A 17,798-nucleotide genomic window follows, 5' to 3' on the forward strand; every position below is an offset into this window, starting at 1 on the left:
CATTATGTCAGAGCAGGAAAGTGCTCAGTAAAATTAAGTGTCAATAAAGTAAAGACAAAATTAAACTTTTTTTCTAAGCATAGACACAATTAACCTGTGAAAATGACTCATACCGGATGGTAATGAAGCAGATAGCTTAGTGAAATTGAGAACATATCTGATTCACTATAATGGGATTTTCAGTCAGATCAAATCGCACATTGTATTAGCTATCCTGAGTCAGGGCACATGCTGATGACTCAGAAAGGGTCATCAAAGAAATTTTATTTTTCTCCAAGGCCAGGAAGGTCATGATTAAAAAATAGAATAATAGTAAATATTTATTACCTGTGCATGTGAGGGAGTGTCAGGGAGATATGCCCGTAGCATGTCAATCAGCTTTGTCCAGTAAGCTCCCATTCTCTACCTCATCCCTGGGAAGGAAAGAGACAAAGGCTTCCTTGGTTTTGAAAGAAGAGAAGGAGTTCACAGTAATTTCTTAAGCAATAGAGAAATGGAAATACCTTTATGATGCTGTGGACAGTTTGGAAGGTTGTTCATCAAATGGCGAAAAGTGAGGGTAGGTCTCAACCCAGGAATATTACAGTTTTAAAGATCTCTGTACTGGGGATCATCTGACTTGGATTTTTGTTCCAATTCTACCACTTCTTGTGTGATAATAAATGATAACCCTTCACTTTAAAGTGTTGGCATTTTCCTTTCTGTGGAGGGTTTGAATTAGTTGAACTCCTATAAGGTTATATATTTATAACATTCCTTTGAATTACTACTGCCTGTATTTTACAGAGGTCTGAATAGATCCTTTTAAAAATAAGATTTTATTTAGAATAATAGAATATAGAGTATCTCTGAGTAGAGATAGAATAAATAAATTTAGTAGAATAAAATAATAGAATATAGAGAATGATTTCAGTGTTTCTTTGGGATTCACTGTTCATGCAGTTCCATAATGAAAACCTGTTCAGGGCTTTCAAAGGTGTGCTTCTGCTGGACCTGTTCATCTCTTAGCAAGAGAGCATTCCTATTATTTTGATTACTCAGATTACATATTGTAAATTTCTAAATGCTTACTTTTGAGCATAGTACTTGTTCATACTACCCGATTTTTTTTTTTTCTAAATAGTCTGTATCACTCTATTTATGTTCTGAGAACTTTCTCCCTTTGCTGTGTCATCCCTTATATTTTCCTGTTTTCCTGCCAATCACTGTTTCATTTAAAATGTGTCGAGATAGGGCCTGTCATTCATAAAATGGCATTCAAAATAAAACAAAAAAATATGCCATGGAATGACACTTTCCAAAATCACACTTTAAAGAATCTATGAATCAGAATTCATCCCTTTTTGAATTAAACATTTTAACTAGAACATAACAGTGGGCACTATTGTAAAATGTGTTGTTTTCTTGTTGTTTTTTTTTTTTTTTTTCTTTTTACAGATCTGGATAACGTGGAAGGCATTGCTGTGGACTGGATTGGAAATAACCTTTACTGGACAAACGATGGCCATAGGAAGACCATTAATGTGGCCAGGCTGGAAAAAGCTTCTCAGAGTAAGAAGACTCTTTTAGAAGGAGAAATGTCCCATCCCAGAGGGATTGTGGTGGATCCTGTTAATGGGTATGTGATAGTTGATCAGTTTGATATGAGGAAAATATTGTTTTAATATATTTAGTAGTAACAGGTTTGATTTAAATTCACACACGAATGACCTGAATTGGAAAAGTTACTCATTTAATGATTTTCTCTTGTAGAAAATGTGCTTAATAAATGTGTCAAAATACATTTAACTGAAATAAATGGATTATTTGTGTAAAGGATATATTTACTTGATTTACTCAGACAAGGACCATAATTCTCCATTTTAGACTGTCTGACACCAAGATAAATAATCAATTGAGAGAATCAATCAATTTAATTTTTAAAGGGTATTAAAATTTAATGTATTCGGAAAATAGAAAAGGGTTTTTTTTTTTTTTTTTGGTACATTTACTGTGGGGCAGGCATTTTGTTAAATGGGCTCACTATCTCCTGTAATCCTTACAATAATCTTTTGAACTAGTTGCTATTCTCATCTTTGCCTTACAAAGAATAAGTTGATAACTGATTTACAAAAGACCATTAAATTATTAAGTGACCAAGTAGATATTTAAACCATCAGTCTGTCTCCAAGAATTTACTCAGAGTCACTATATTCCACTACTTTTTACTAGTCAAGGTTAGTAATCACATAATTCTAGACATAACCACAGTTTTCTTATAGCGAAATCATTCTGTACTATGTGCTACTTGTTTTAGGATGGAATAGTTTGTGAAATTCTCAGGAATATATTTTCCTTTGATTTTTATTCAGAGATATTACCTGAATACAAATAATACCATATATCTAGAAATATTGAAGAATGTGAACATTCCTAACAGAATGTCAGAAGTAAATGAATTAATTACATATTCTAAGTGTACAATTGTTATATGTGATGTTTATCCCTCTCATCTCTTCATCACACTGTTTCAAAATAGCATAATAAAACAAATATTCTGTATTCCTTACTACACACATAGAAAAATACTCAATTGCAGAGGAAAACTGTGGCTCCCTAATAAACTGAGATCACCAGATTGTAGTTCCTAGAATTGTTTGTGTTGAGAATAGCTCCAAACAAATACAATTAAGGTACTTCTTCCTAGGCTGACATTTAAGCAGTGGATTATACCACTGTATGTGTTTTTATAAGACATAATTATAAAGTAATTCCAGTGATTTTATGTGTGGATTCTATAATTATCTGTCCTATTCCTGAACTTTTAAGCCAACTCATCTATTTGACCTTTAAATCAAGGCAATCTTAATTTTAAGAGAAACTATTTATTACATACTGTCTAAATCTACTTGAAGCAAGATATCTTAAAACAGCATCTTCCCTATGACCCTGCAATTGCACTACTGGGTATTTACCCCAAAGATACAGATGTAATGAAAAGAAGGGCCATTTGTACCCCAATGTTTATAGCAGCAATGGCCACGGTCGCCAAACTGTGGAAAGAACCAAGATGCCCTTCAACGGACGAATGGATAAGGAAGATGTGGTCCATATACACTATGGAGTATTATGCCTCCATCAGAAAGGATGAATACCCAACTTTTGTAGCAACATGGATAGGACTGGAAGAGATTATGCTGAGTGAAATAAGTCAAGCAGAGAGAGTCAACTATCATATGGTTTCACTTATTTGTGGAGCATAACAAATAGCATGGAGGACAAGGAGAGTTAGAGAGGAGAAGGGAGTTGGGGGAAATTGGAAGGGGAGGTGAACCATGAGAGACTATGGACTCTGAAAAACAATCTGAGAGGTTTGAAGGGGCCGGGGGTGGGAGGTTGGGGAACCAGGTGGTGGGTATTAGAGAGGGCACGGATTGCATGGAGCACTGGATGTGGTGCAAAAACAAGGAATACTGTTATGCTGAAAATAAAAAAAAATTAAATTAAAAAAAAAACAGCATCTTCCTACTCAGTATTCTGTTAGAGAAATATTTTGTTATAGAGTTAAAGAGTATTTGTGGTGCTCACACAGATAACGCAAATATGGAGGTCATAGAATCATGTGATTTAGAAAGGAATTTAGAGGCCACTAGTCCCATCTTTCTATTCAAATTCAAGAATCCCCTTCAACAGTTTCCTAATAGGCAGACATCCAACTTGGATTTGAAAACCTATAACATCTACATAGTTTATAGTATTTGGGGGCAATTCCAGTTGACTTTTTTTTTTTCTTTTTATTAAGGCAATATCTGCATCTCTGTAATATCTGCTAGCTGACCCTATATTTGCCTCTGGTGTTACAAAGAATGACTCTTATACCTTTTGCATTAGACATCTCCTATTTTCTATTGTGCATCAACCTGAAAAACACATATGTGTGTATGTATGTATATAATGCATATATATTTGCATATATATACATTTTCCCCCCCTAGCAATATACTATTCCCAGAATTTTGCTCTAGGTATATAGTTAACAGGCATAGCCTTAAACCTTGTGAAGCATCTTCTGCTATCTGCAAGGTGGGGGATAGGCAAATAGAGCAAGAAATAAGTACCATATAAGCATCTAATGTAATTTCTACAGACCAGAATGCAGGAAGAGAACAAACAGGATGACATAATGGAGACTAACAGGTAGAGCGATTTCAGTAGGTTTGCAGAAAGGCCTCTATAAGGAGGCATATTTTAAATCAAGACTTCAGTATCTATAGGAAATGAATCATCAATGGACAGTGAGGAAAAGAGTATTTCAGATCAAGAAAATGGTACATTTGAAGATCTTAAGTTGGGTAAAAGCTTGACTATCAGAGGAATTGAGATGAGGACAGCGGAGCTGAACTATTGATAGCAAGGGAAGAAGCGATAAAGATGTGTTTGGAAAGAAAGCAGGATCTTGTCTGCCTGGATGAGAGCTTTGTACTTTGTCTTCAGTGCAAGTGTGGAATAGGGAAGTGAGAATTAAATATATATTTAAAAAAATCTAATCTGACTGTTCTATGGAGAATGGATTGGAAAATAACAGTAGAATTGTGTGAATTTAATTGTCCAAATAATTGTTTGACCATAATATAATTTTTAAAAAAGAAGACAAAACTTTACCTTGGAAAGTCCACTTAAAATAGGCACAATATGACTTCACAGATCATTAAAAATGAGAAACTTGATTTATTTACATTTTTTCCTATGATAATACCTATTTATAACTGTACACAAGAGGAAAGAATTACAGGGTTTTCCTACTATAATAGCCAATTAAAAAAATTACTCATTTCAGAGCTAAGCTTTATCCAAAGTTTCATAAACAATGACAGAATCAGTAAAGAATTTGTTCATTTATTTCTTCATTAAAATATATTTGATTAACTACCATATAGAGCAATAGAAATCAGTAAGACAGTAATTGCCCTCAAGGAGTTTATAACCTGGTGTGCTTGGTGTACACACATGTGCACACAAAAATCACCTACAAAATAAAGTAGAATGAAATAATGCTCTTCAAAAAATCATTGAGGTTTTCAATTCAGAATTGAGCTTCAGAGAATGAATAGGATTTCCCATGAGTAGATTTGGTCTTAGGGGCTTAGGATGTGCAGTCATAAGGTTAGTCACTGTACTCTGACAGGACATTTTCAGTATGTATTTAGAGGCAGGGATGTTAATGGCAGTTTTGAGATGAGATGAGTTCACTCAGGTTAGGGGAGAGGGCATGTGAAGGAACATAGTAGGAGATGAAACTAGAAATATGCAGAAATCTTCAATGTTGGGGTTAAAAGATGGGATTTTTTTTTTCTTCTGACAGCAGAGTAATTGGAAGGTCATTTGAGAATAAAAGTCACATTTTTCAATTCATGATTTAGGAAGACAAGTAATAGAAATATGATGGTTGTATGGGAACAACCTATTAGAAGTTCCCTTTGAAACGGGATACAGAGTACAGCATTTATAATAGAAATAGCAAAGTGGGGATTGGGTAAAGAGACACTGAAAGAATGGAATTGTCAGGCCTCAACAGTTGTAGAAATGGGGATAAAGCTGGAGGAAGAATTGGTCATGATGGCACTGTTTCTCAAACTGATAGCTACAGATGAATTCCCACCTCTCCAGTAATTTCACACTTCACAATTTATATCGGTAACTTAGAAACCTGCGTCTCCAGTTCTGACTTCTCAAAACATTACCTTTAGTAAGTACGTCCAAAGCTAAGGGCATATTTCCCCTCAAACATGATCTCTGGTATCCCTATCTCAATTAATAGTGCCATACCCTCTAGTTAAAGGTAGCTATTATGGTAGCACTAAATTGATTTTTTTTTAACAGTAAAGTTTATGTCTTTTTCCATGGCAAGAAGTGCTTAATGATTTAAATATGTCTAGGCGACCACATAATATAATATAATATAATTTAATTGGGGATATGATCAATATCAACAAATGCAACCTTAGTGTTATAGGGTATAAATACAAATAAGGAATAATCCCTGCCATTAATTATTTTAATTTTTAATCAAAACCATCAGACATGTAACACCATTAAATATCACATAAGGCATAAATGCAATAAACATTATTTTAAAAACTAAAAAGAAATGTCACTAAGAAACAAAGGAAAGACCTTATTTTCACAGAAAGGGTAGAAATAGACTTCATCAAATAATTGTATTTGAACAGGACTTGAAAAATAGAGGAGCAGTTTTTCTTTCCATATTAGCAGAAGGCTTACTTAACCTAATATTTATTTAATGAATACCTGAGTTCCACATATAAAAAGATTTATATTAGTTTCTGCTTACTTTATAGGTTATATTTCCTATTTTCTATGTTTAGGAATCACCACATTTCATACTGATTATAAGGCTTACACAATATAACTTTTCATCACATAATGAAGTTGATAGATGATGATCACATACCTAGCCTTGGTTAGATTAGCACCCTTGTTTAAATTTTTTCTTATATTCTGTTTGAATAAAAATAATCTTAGATAATGGATCAGATCAATGGTTTCTAAATACCAAAGCAATATAAATTATGCTTAAATTCACCAGAATTACCCCTCATGTATGTGTCTGCGTGTATATGCAATTTGGGTTGGAGAATCAAAGGAAAAAAAAAAGAGAGACGAAACCTACAGGGGAAGATAATTGCAATTTTAACAAGTTGTAAATTAGCAACAACAATAAAACTGCATTGACTAACCATATTTAATATTTCATGCAGTATTAATAAAGATAAAAGTTGTATATTTCTCTTTTACATAGTTGATTTATATAGTAGAAGTCAACTAGTTATATCCAATAAACATAGGATTAGAGCAAATGGAATGACTGTCCTGTTTGCTCCTAATTTGTTCCAATCATAAGACCACTTGAAGTACATCCTGGATGCAAGATAAACATATTTTCATGTTTATTTCTAGGATTAGAATGTATTTTTACTTAATAAAGTTCACCAATCTCAATATATTTCCTTAGGTCTAAAAAGACATAGCAACATAATTTTAAACTGTTAAGGGAATTTTTAAAAAGCTTAACTGGTATAAAATAGTGAATGGTGCATTACATCCTCAGTTGTTCCAAATCTTTCTGATTAGATCACAGTAGGATTTTTTAGTCAGGGAAACTGATTTTTCCCAAAGTACCTCAGAAATTCTTTAGAGTCCACAAAATGTGGGAGGCAGAGGAACTACTAAGGGCACTTTTAGGGTCAGCAGCTTAGAAAAGCTTTAGAACTTTATAAAGTTGTAGATGAGGTGACTGAATTAAAACCTACACTTTAATTAATAACTCCAGAACTTTCACATGACCCTGGAGCAACACTTGTGGAGGGTTTTAACCTTATTCATGAGGGAATTAGAACATTAGCTCAAGGCCCCCTTTCCCACTGTTATAGCTTACACAAAAGACTTGTTTTTAAAGGCAGAAGCTTTTGTTTGAGATAGAAATTAAACCTCAAAATCTCAAGGTCAGTCAACCCGATGTTATTAAACTTACGTGCCGCTAAATCATCTTCTGTGGGTTTTGAGGTAATAATAAGCAGCAATAAAGCAGAGATAATTTGAATGAGGAAGACAAATTAGACTTGGCCAAATAAACCCAGTATGACCATACCCTTTAGTACAAAGACAATCCAGTTGCCTGTCTTAGAAAATAATAATTCAATTGAGATTAAATAAAGCCTGGAGTAGATTGTTAACGGCACCATGTGTTCTCAGAAGCACATAATTGATTATATGTTTTCTGAAGTGGACAACATCTAAAAATAGGAATGCTTTGAAAATCATTTTCCAAGCTTGGTATCAGCACCAAAGAAAATCAGTATTTGGCACTTTGTGTTAGGCTAAATAGCAAATGGGACCAGTGAGTGCGGTAGTGGGTTTTCTGTGATGTGTCTGAATGTGGCTTCACAAACACATCGGTACTTCCCCGAGGACTCCACAGATGCCCCCTCGTTTTGGCAGATGAGCATTTAGATAGGAGGAGAAATCAGAATGTAATTCGATTTTAGGGCAGTGCCCAATCTAGAGAAGCATCCCTCTGTATGGCGGCTGTTTGCAATAACATGTGTGCACTCTTGTTTGTAATGTCTTAGTTGGATGTATTGGACAGACTGGGAGGAAGATGAAATAGATGACAGCGTGGGAAGGATCGAGAAGGCCTGGATGGATGGCTTCAATCGGCAGATTTTTGTGACTTCAAAGATGCTGTGGCCAAACGGTTTAACTCTGGACTTTCACACCAACACATTATACTGGTGTGATGCCTATTATGATCATATTGAAAAAGTGTTTTTGAATGGAACTCACAGGAAGGTAAAAGAAAAATACTGCTTTTTTTTTTTTTTTTTTTTAACTCACAGGCTTCTTCTTCACAGAGCCTTGTTGTGTTGTGTTAAAAATACTTTCAAGTTTATTTTTACCCCTCTGAGGTGGCTGCCAGTAGTCTCTGTGGGGTGGCTAAAGGAGGCTGAGCATTAAGTAGTGCAGCTGGCACTTGCCTCCCGGAGACCAGGACTGGCTCACTGTGGTATGCCAGGATTTGTGGGATTTTAAAAAGAAGCTCTCAGAATATCAGAGCTGTTTTAAAATGCAGTTTTTCTCAATTATTTATGAGTTTTCTATGACCAAGCAACCCAACACTATTCAAGTATCTTTAATATTTGCAGGTGAAATTTAACCTCTATATTATGAAAAAGTAATTATAGTACATTTATTTAAATAAAGAACTTCATGGCAGTGGAGTTGAAACACAAAATGAACTGGACTTCAAGCCTATTGCTATGAATAAATATCAACTTCTTCTTGCCTCTTTTGGTAGGATCATTGCAAAATGATTTTGAAATTCTTGGGTAAATCGGAGGATGGAGTTGACTGGGTGCCAAAAAGGGCAGTGTTGACAAAACAACACATCTCTATCTTATCTTATAATAACCTGAGTGCATATAACACTATGAACTGACTTTAACTCTTTAGTTAAATGATAAGAAATGGAATGTTAGAAATAATCAAAATGCTTCCATTGATCAAAATGCTCTCTTTTTGGAGAGAAAGACTGCACAGTTGGCCAAGCCTACTCATTATGAATTCTGTTTGGGAGATAAACAGTACAGTAATCAATTAAGACTGCTTTAGTCATTTGTTGACTCTAACCTTGCTTTTAGTATTTTTCCCCAAATAGTAAAATTGATTGGCATTTAACTTAATGTCACATACTTAATAGGTGCTAGATAAATATGTATGATTCCTCTAAAGATATTGGTATGTACACCACATGGACAGAATTATAATGGCTAGCATATTTTAGCCTTCATGGAAGTGAGAAAATAAGGTAAAAAACTTAATTATTCAGTATATGAATATGTGGTATGAAAAATTCAGATAATAGGAGCAAAAATTGAATTTTTAACCCCCATTAGATAACTTCTTCAATTCTTTAATATTAAGTGGAGTGTGTACAAAATGCTTTTTCATGTTGTATACAATATCATTTTATAAATGGTGAACAGTGAAAAGGTATTATTGGAGGTGTGATTTCTTACTCCTCTTCTACAAGCCTCTGTGTCAAACAGCACTTATCATATGATTGCTCTAGTTAAACAAAAACAAAATACAACTAGAATGTAAAGAATATACTAAGAAAACCAGAATTGAAATGAGCCAGTGAGTCTTGTTTGTCTACTTACTACTAATAAATGTTTTTATGTTCAAAATTAAAAACTTCACCTCCCTCCTAATCATTTCCTAGATTTCTTCAGTTTGCTTTGGCGCAATTAAGTAGGAGAATCCCTTTCACTCCCAATGTTCTAAGACAATGTTTTTTTTATTCCTTGGCTGTTGGATAAGTGATATCACAATACACAATATCACAATACACTAATTGCTCAGATCAATTTCCATTCCAGGTTATGATACTGGAATATCATAAGGAAAAGAGCAGGAAAGCGTGTCAAGTAAAGTCATTTTAATGTTTACATTTCTTGACCATATGAATAATGTCATATATGAAGGGAATTAAATGGATGAAATACAACTGATCTTCTTCAAATACCATGTCCTAAAAACAGGAAAATGAGCTCACATTGTGAAATGCATTTTTCAAATGGATTTAGTTATTAGTTAGATCATTATCTGTTATACTTATTTGACTATCCTTTGCTCTAAAAGTTTAGTTACGTTTTTAAAGGTCAGTTCTGATTTTTCACAATGTGTTTATATTTTACAGGTTGTTTACAGTGGGAAAGAGTTGAACCATCCTTTCGGACTCTCGCATCATGGGAATTATGTGTTCTGGACTGATTATATGAATGGTTCCATTTTTCAGCTAGATTTGGTAACAAATGAGGTGACATTATTGAGGCGTGAAAGACCACCCCTATTTGGGCTGCAGATTTATGATCCACGGAAGCAACAAGGTATTAAAAACCATATAAAAATTCTACTGACTTCTACCTATGGTAATACTTCACAGTGTTTGCAAAATCTTTGGTTTTGTCAGTGTTGCTGAAGTTTTATGATAAAAGGTGTCCAGCCACTCCAAAGTAAATCAAATCTTAGACTTTGTTACCATAACCTTTTATTATTTATTGTTCAAAATAGCCTAAGTGAGTAACTGGTTAATTCTGAGTGAAATTCAAGGATTTCTCCTTTTTCATGTCATGTTCATGTAACTTAGACTAAGGAAGACTGAAGAAGACTGATATTTAAAGTAAAAAATAAAAAATCCATTTAATGTTTTAAAGATTAAGTACTGTGAGCAGTGAGAAAACTTTTCATGGGAAGGAAGTTTTATGTGAAAATATTTTGAAATAAGTCATACTATGAGAAGAGTATTGTAAAAAGTGTATCAGTATATTTATCTGATTAGTTTCATGTCCATTTAAGGAAAGTTTAAATATTTTAGATATTATGAAAGGGAAATAATCTACATAAGATACTCATGTCTTATTAAAATCAGATAATTTTATCATATATTTTACCTACATGAGTTATTAATATTTATTAGACCATCTACAAATTGCTTGACTCAAAATTTAGGTATTAAACATAGAAACAGCTTAGTAAATAATGTGGTAGACTTTTGTTATGAATCTAAATTGTCACAGTTCCTTTTATTTATGGAGATATTCTTATGAAAATTTAATGAGCATACATTTCAATAAATTTAGTTTCAAAAAATAATATCCTGAGTTTTTCAATGCATATATTGTCAATAGAAAGTTATCCAGTAGTAAAAGACTTTTTTTAAGGTACTTCAGCTAAATCAGAGATTTTAAAAGCAAATTTTCTCATTGAAGTGCTTGTATTTTATTTCCTACTGTATAAAAATTGCATCATTGGGATACAAATACAATTTTATAAAATAATGGAAGTATATAGAGTGAGAAATTTCAATAAATAATGAAAGATAAAATCTTCAAAAAAGAATAAAAGTGAAATTATTTGAAGTGGTATAAGCTATATTTTTGGACAAGTAATGAAAGATAGTGACAATTGTCTAGATAGATAATATGGTAATGTTTTCTATGACATTCATATCCATCCTTCTCCTTACCTCCTCCCATCCCCAACTATTATTGAGAGTTTACCCTGAACTGGAGGCAAGACCCTGAAAAGGAACAACTCTTCTCATTTCCTGTAGGGTCTTCATTTCCCAATTGTTGTTCCCTTTAATTTCACAATCATTGGTTTCCTGGATTTTATTACAGTAATCAGTATACAATTCCATTTCCCATTTCCATTCTCTTTAGAAGGTGTTAATCTTTTTTTTTTTTTTAAGATTTTATTTATTTATTTGACAGACAGATCACAAGTAAGCAGAGAGGCAGGCAGAGAGAGAGGAGGAAGCAGGCTCCCCGCTGAGCAGAGAGCCCGGATGCAGGGCTCGATCCCAGGGCCCTGAGATCATGATCTGAGCTGAAGGCAGAGGCCTTAACCCACTGAGCCAACCAGGTGCCCCTAGAAGGTGTTAATCTTGAATGTCATCGCTGAACTCCTTTGAGCCAAATTCCATGATGTTTTCAGATTCTTCATTTCTTCAAACTTGTAGTTGCTTTAGAAGGTTGATGAATTAAATGCAGCATATGAGATAAAAAAGACCTGACTTATTATAAAAAATTTTTGGGCTCAAATCCAGGTTCCAGCACTTTTTCTTCTGAACCTGTAGGCATATCATAAAAGATCTAACAGAGATAATAAATGCTTTCTTCATAAAATTCCTATAAGGATTAAATCACTATTTGATTATGATTACTTAGAAAATGTGTGGGAGACACACAGTTACCTACCACACATTTTATATTAGTTTTCCTTTAACATTTCTCTATAAGGAGACATTTTGTTCAAGTCTCCTTTCATATAAAAATGTTAAATAAATATTTGAAGGAACAGTGTATCACAATCTTATACAATGGGGCTCATGCCTCTGATAGGACTATGTGGAACGTTCTCCTGTATTTCATGAGAAAATATGCCTGGTGTTCTAGACATCTCTATTGACATATAATTGTTCAATTCTATCTCTGGGATGGACAATGCTTTTTTAAAGTGCTTTTTAAAAAATTTCAATTGAAGGGATATTAAAATCAATGCTTAATCATAATTACTAAGCTGTTTATACAAATTTTATTATAGAAACCATTATATTCTGTCTTTTTTTTTTTTTTAAAGATTTTTTTTTTTTTTTTTTTTTGACAGATCACAAGTAGGCAGAGAGGCAGGCAGAGAGAGAGAGAGGAGGAGGAGGAGGCAGGCTCCCTGCTGAGCAGAGAGCCCGATGCGGGACTCGATCCCAGGACCCTGAGATCATGACCTGAGCCGAAGGCAGAGGCTTTAACCACTGAGCCACCCAGGCGCCCCCCATTATATTCTGTCTTACTGAAAGAACGTGTTTGGGCAAAATGATTGATTATTTTTCATAGACTTAGCTAAAATAATCAATTAGTTTGCGTTTTCTACCCAGTCTTCTTATAGTTAAGGAATGAGTAGTACTTAAGTGGATCTTTTGAGTAGGTAATAGAGTATGGAGAGGATGTCTGGCCAACATAATTTTCATTGAGTCAATAGACATTGAAATTGGATAACCTGCTTAGGATTTAAATTTTTAATATTTTTTTTGCCAATTAATCAGAATAGGTAGATTATAAAGCAAAATGCACTCAAATGTTCAAATGCAGATGTAATATTTTTACCATATTATAAATTTCTCTCATGAGAAAGAGAATGGTATTTCCCTTTGCATCTTGTGAACATCAGATACTAATAAATATTTAGAAACACATAATCTGTGATACTCAATCTTTGGTTACATACCATCTTCTTAGACTGTTTTTCCAAGAATAAAATAGTTGCAATTGAATAGAAAACCAGCTTCCTACATAGGTACAGATTATTATTTCTTCATGGAATGGATAAACTAGTCTTATATAGCCTTGTATTTTCTCTCTCTGAGACACTATGGTATATGATTATGTAACTTATATAAACTTATATGTAGTATTTATACATATATCTCTAAAAAAATACATATAGTGTGTGTATACACACATGTATGTAGTAGATGCTAGATAATATCACACACACATACGCACATGCCCCACCCCATAGGAATACCAGGAAAATACCCAGGAAGGTTATTAATGTAACACTCATATTCATATTAATGTAACATCTAAACTCTTTTAGACTTACTGTCAGAAAATTAGCTAATTTGACCTCTTCAGATCAGAAGAGGCTCTTATCAAATTATTTGTTAATATAGCAGCCAGTTTCAGGAAGGTAGATATATAACCATACTAAACAGAAAGCTGCCCTTAGGAATGAGTTCCTAAGTAACACCCAAACATTTTTTCTCATATGCTACTGTTGTTTCTTCTGATTTAATTGATAAATTTTTCTCCTTTTTCATTCACATTAGATATCTAGAAGAATTCTTAAAATCCTCTCCTGAAATTTCTCAGAAAAATTACAGCAATTGCATAAAATTAACATACTCTTACCTGCATATTTTCTAGGTTCAAAACCACACTTTTATTTTTCTTACATGTTTTAGAGAATAAAATTATCAAAACTAAGTGCAATATCTAAAAAGCGTTAATGAATAGTTTCCTATACAGAATTAAAAATGATCGATTAGCTTCTATGCCAAATATAGGAATTTTATTTTATTTTATTTTTTTAAAGATTTTATTTATTTATTTGACAGAGAGAGCTCACAAGTAGGCAGAGAGGCATGCAGGGAGAGAGAGGGGGGAAGCAGGCTCCCTGTTGAGCGGAGAGCCCGACGCAGGACTCGTTACCAGGACCCCGAGACCTGAGCCGAAGGCAGCGGTTTAACCCACTGAGCCACCCAGGCGCCCAATATATGAATTTTATTAGCTAATAATTAACTATAATTCTAACTACCAGGAAATGAGCTAAATATTCTTATTTGAATCTCATAAAAGATGTTTAAGGTAGATATTATTGATTTCTATTGTACATCTGAAAAACCCAAGAATCAGGCAGATGTAGCCATTTGACCTCAGGAAACAATAAGTCAGGGATAAACTAGGATTCAGATTCAGGTTTGTCTGACAATACAGTGTTTTTGTGTTACCAATTTATGTGGCCAAATTTAAGAAAATTATGTAAAACTACTATGCTTTTAGATAGGAGGAAAAGAGTATGCCTTTTCTGTAGTCATTATAGTTTTGTCATTGATAAATTATTATTCAAAACCTTATAGAAGCCAGGATTCAGAGATCTTATATTACAAAGCACTGCTATAACAAACGCAGTAATTTTTATTTAATATATAACTTGTTTATTAAACACATTATTGTGTAGGTCTACTAACATTTACATTTAGTGATAAGGTCATCATCACAAAATTTGTCTTTCTTTCCAAATTTTCCATTTTGGAAATAATCACCATCAAAAATAACCCAAAAGGCTAATTAGGTTCTTAATAGAATTAACGTGTTCTAACACACACACACACACACACACACACACACACACACACACACACGCAGAGGTACATCCCCCCCACACAAAGTAGCTTCAAAGTAAGGCAAATGTAAACAAAATTTTCAATGAGTATATAATCCTCCAAGAGAGAAAAGATACATTTTATCCTTTCCTTGGATTCACTGACATCATTCAAAGTGTATTCTTCTGAAATTATTCTATCCATTTCAAGTTCATCTCTGTGTATGGTGTAAGAGAATGGTCGAGTTTCATTCTTCTACATATAGCTGTCCAATTTTCCCAGCACCATTTATTGAAGAGACTGTCTTTTTTCCACTGAATATTTTTTCCTGCTCTGTCAAAGATTAGTTGGCCATAGAGTTGTGAGTCCATATCTGGACTCTCTACTCTGTTCCACTGGTCTATGTGTCTGTTTTTGTGCCAGTACCATGCTGTCTTGGTGATCATAGCTTTGTAGTAAAGCTTGAAATCAGGCAACATGATGCCCCCAGTTTTGTTTTTCTTTTTCAACATTTCCTTAGCAATTTAAGGTCTCTTGGTTTCATAAAAATTTTAGGATTGTTTGTTCCAGCTCTTTGAAAAATGCCGGTGGAATTTTGATTGGGATGACATTGAAAGTATAGATTGCTCTGGGCAGTATAGACGTTTCAACAATGTATATTCTTCCAGTCCTTGAGCATGGAATGCTTTTCCATCTTTTTGTGTCTTCGATTTCTTTCACGAGTATTCTGTAGTTCCTTGAGTACAGATCCTTTACTTCTTTGGTTAGGTTTATTCCCAGGTATCTTATGGCTCTTGGTGCTATAGTAAATGGAATTGATTCTCTAATTTCCTTTTCTGTATTTTCATTGTTAGTGTATAAGAAAGCAACTGATTTCTGTACATTGATTTTGTATCCTGCCACATTACTGAATTGCTGTATGAGTTCTAGTAGTTTGGGGGTGGAGTCTTTTGGGTTTTCCATATAAAGTATCATGTCATCTGGGAAGAGAGAGAATTTGACTTCTTGTCAATTTGAATAAATTTTATTTCTTTTTGTTGTCTGATTGCTTTTGCTAGGACTTTTAGTACTATTTCGAACAAGAGTGGTGAGAGTGGACATTCTTGTCATGTTCCTGATCTCAAAGGGAAGGCTGTCAGGTTTTCCCCATTGAGAATGATATTCGCTGTGGGTTTTTTCATAGACAGATTTTATGAAGTTGAGGAATGTTCCCTCTATCCCTATACTTTGAGTCGTTTTAATCAGGAACAGATGCTGTATCTTGTCAAATGCTTTTTCTGCATCAATTGAGAGGACCATGTGGTTCTTCTCTCTTCTCTTATTGATTTGTTCTATCACATTGATTGATTTGTGGTTGTGGACCCACCCTTGCATCCTTGGGATAAATCCTACTTGGTTATGGTGGATAATCTTTTTAATGTTCTGAATTATTCTAGATAAAATCAGGATCTGGACTCAAAATCCCATTCTACTAGTTTTATCCAACTTTTAGAATGAATGTAAAGTCCAATTTCTCTTCTAAACTATAAGTCAAACTGTCTTTCCATCAAGCAGGATAAAGAAAGTCTCAATTGGTTTATTTGTTTCATATTAGGTGCAGAGACTTCTAACTTCACATGATAAAACTCTGAGAAGTGCAGAGTCCAGAAAGCATGTAGAAAAGGGGATTTATTCCTTTCACTGTTCTGAAGAAGATTTAGATAACATGAAACAGTGGGATTCCTTTGTGGTGGTGATTTACATATTCTGTCATTTGCTAGAAATGAAAGATACTTTATTAACAAAAGTTAAATTACTAAGGTCTATAAACAGTGATATTTTACTTTATTATTTTATTTGAGTACAGTTGACACATAACGTTACCTTAGTTTCAGGCATACGACTTAGTGATTTGATAAATTTAAACATTATACTAATGTTCACCACAAGTATAGCTGCCATCTGTCCCGTTACATTGCTATTAAAATATCACTGACTGTATTTCTTATGCTCTGCTTCTTATTCCTGTGACTACTCATTCCATAACTGGGGGCCTGTATCTCCCTCTCCCCTTCACCCATTTTGCCCATTCACCCACCTACTTCCTTCTGGAAACCATCAGATCTCTGTAATATATTTCTAATTCTGCTTTTTGTTTATTTATTTTTAAAAGATTCCATTTTGAGTAGAATCATATTGTATTTGTCTTTCTCAGTCTGACTTATTTCACTTAGCATAATACCCTCTAAGTCCTTTCATGTTGTCTCCAGAGACAAGATTTCACCCTTTTTTTATGGTTGTATAATATTATAATATTTGTCCATGTGTGTGTGTACACCACATTTTCCTTATCCACTTGTCTGTTGATGGACACTTAGGTAGCTTCCACGTATTGGCTATTGTAAATAATGCTGTAATAAATATATGGTGCATTTATCTTTTTGAGTTAGTAAGCACTGATATTTTAATATAAGCTTATAAAATGTTTTCATATATCATTTGTGTCTTTATTACTGTTCTTTGACCATTATAATACACCTTTAAATAATCTATCTTGAAATGCAAAGTATGTAGTCAGAATACATGTAAATGAGAAAACCCCCTTTATCTTCTTAAAACAGACTTTATCTGTATCAATATACTTGCACCTTGTATCTACACACCCAAATGATTGTTTCTGTCATATTGCTAATTAAAATTCATTCATTCATTCATCAACTTATGTTTACCAATCACACCCTTCTGTGCCAGATTCTATAAGGGGTAGAATAATTCCACTTCTCTTACTGGGGGGAAAAAAGACAGAGATTTTTGC

The 17,798-nt window shown here is 33.7% G+C and overlaps 1 protein-coding gene across 1 annotated transcript in view; it reads left to right on the forward strand.

Moving 5' to 3' along the window:
• Positions 1-17,798, forward strand: part of LOC111140884 (LDL receptor related protein 1B) — a 1,957,146-nt gene that overhangs the window by 1,160,722 nt on the left and 778,626 nt on the right. The window contains exons 12-14 of the mRNA XM_022493131.1: positions 1,438-1,618; positions 8,130-8,349; positions 10,259-10,448. Of these exons, the coding sequence (XP_022348839.1) occupies positions 1,438-1,618; positions 8,130-8,349; positions 10,259-10,448 (591 nt within the window). The remainder of the gene's footprint in view (positions 1-1,437; positions 1,619-8,129; positions 8,350-10,258; positions 10,449-17,798) is intronic.

Source organism: Enhydra lutris, unplaced genomic scaffold (genome assembly GCF_002288905.1).
Source record: "Enhydra lutris kenyoni isolate GAN:26980312 unplaced genomic scaffold, ASM228890v2 scaffoldscaffold1, whole genome shotgun sequence".
Taxonomy (NCBI): Eukaryota; Metazoa; Chordata; class Mammalia; order Carnivora; family Mustelidae; genus Enhydra; species Enhydra lutris.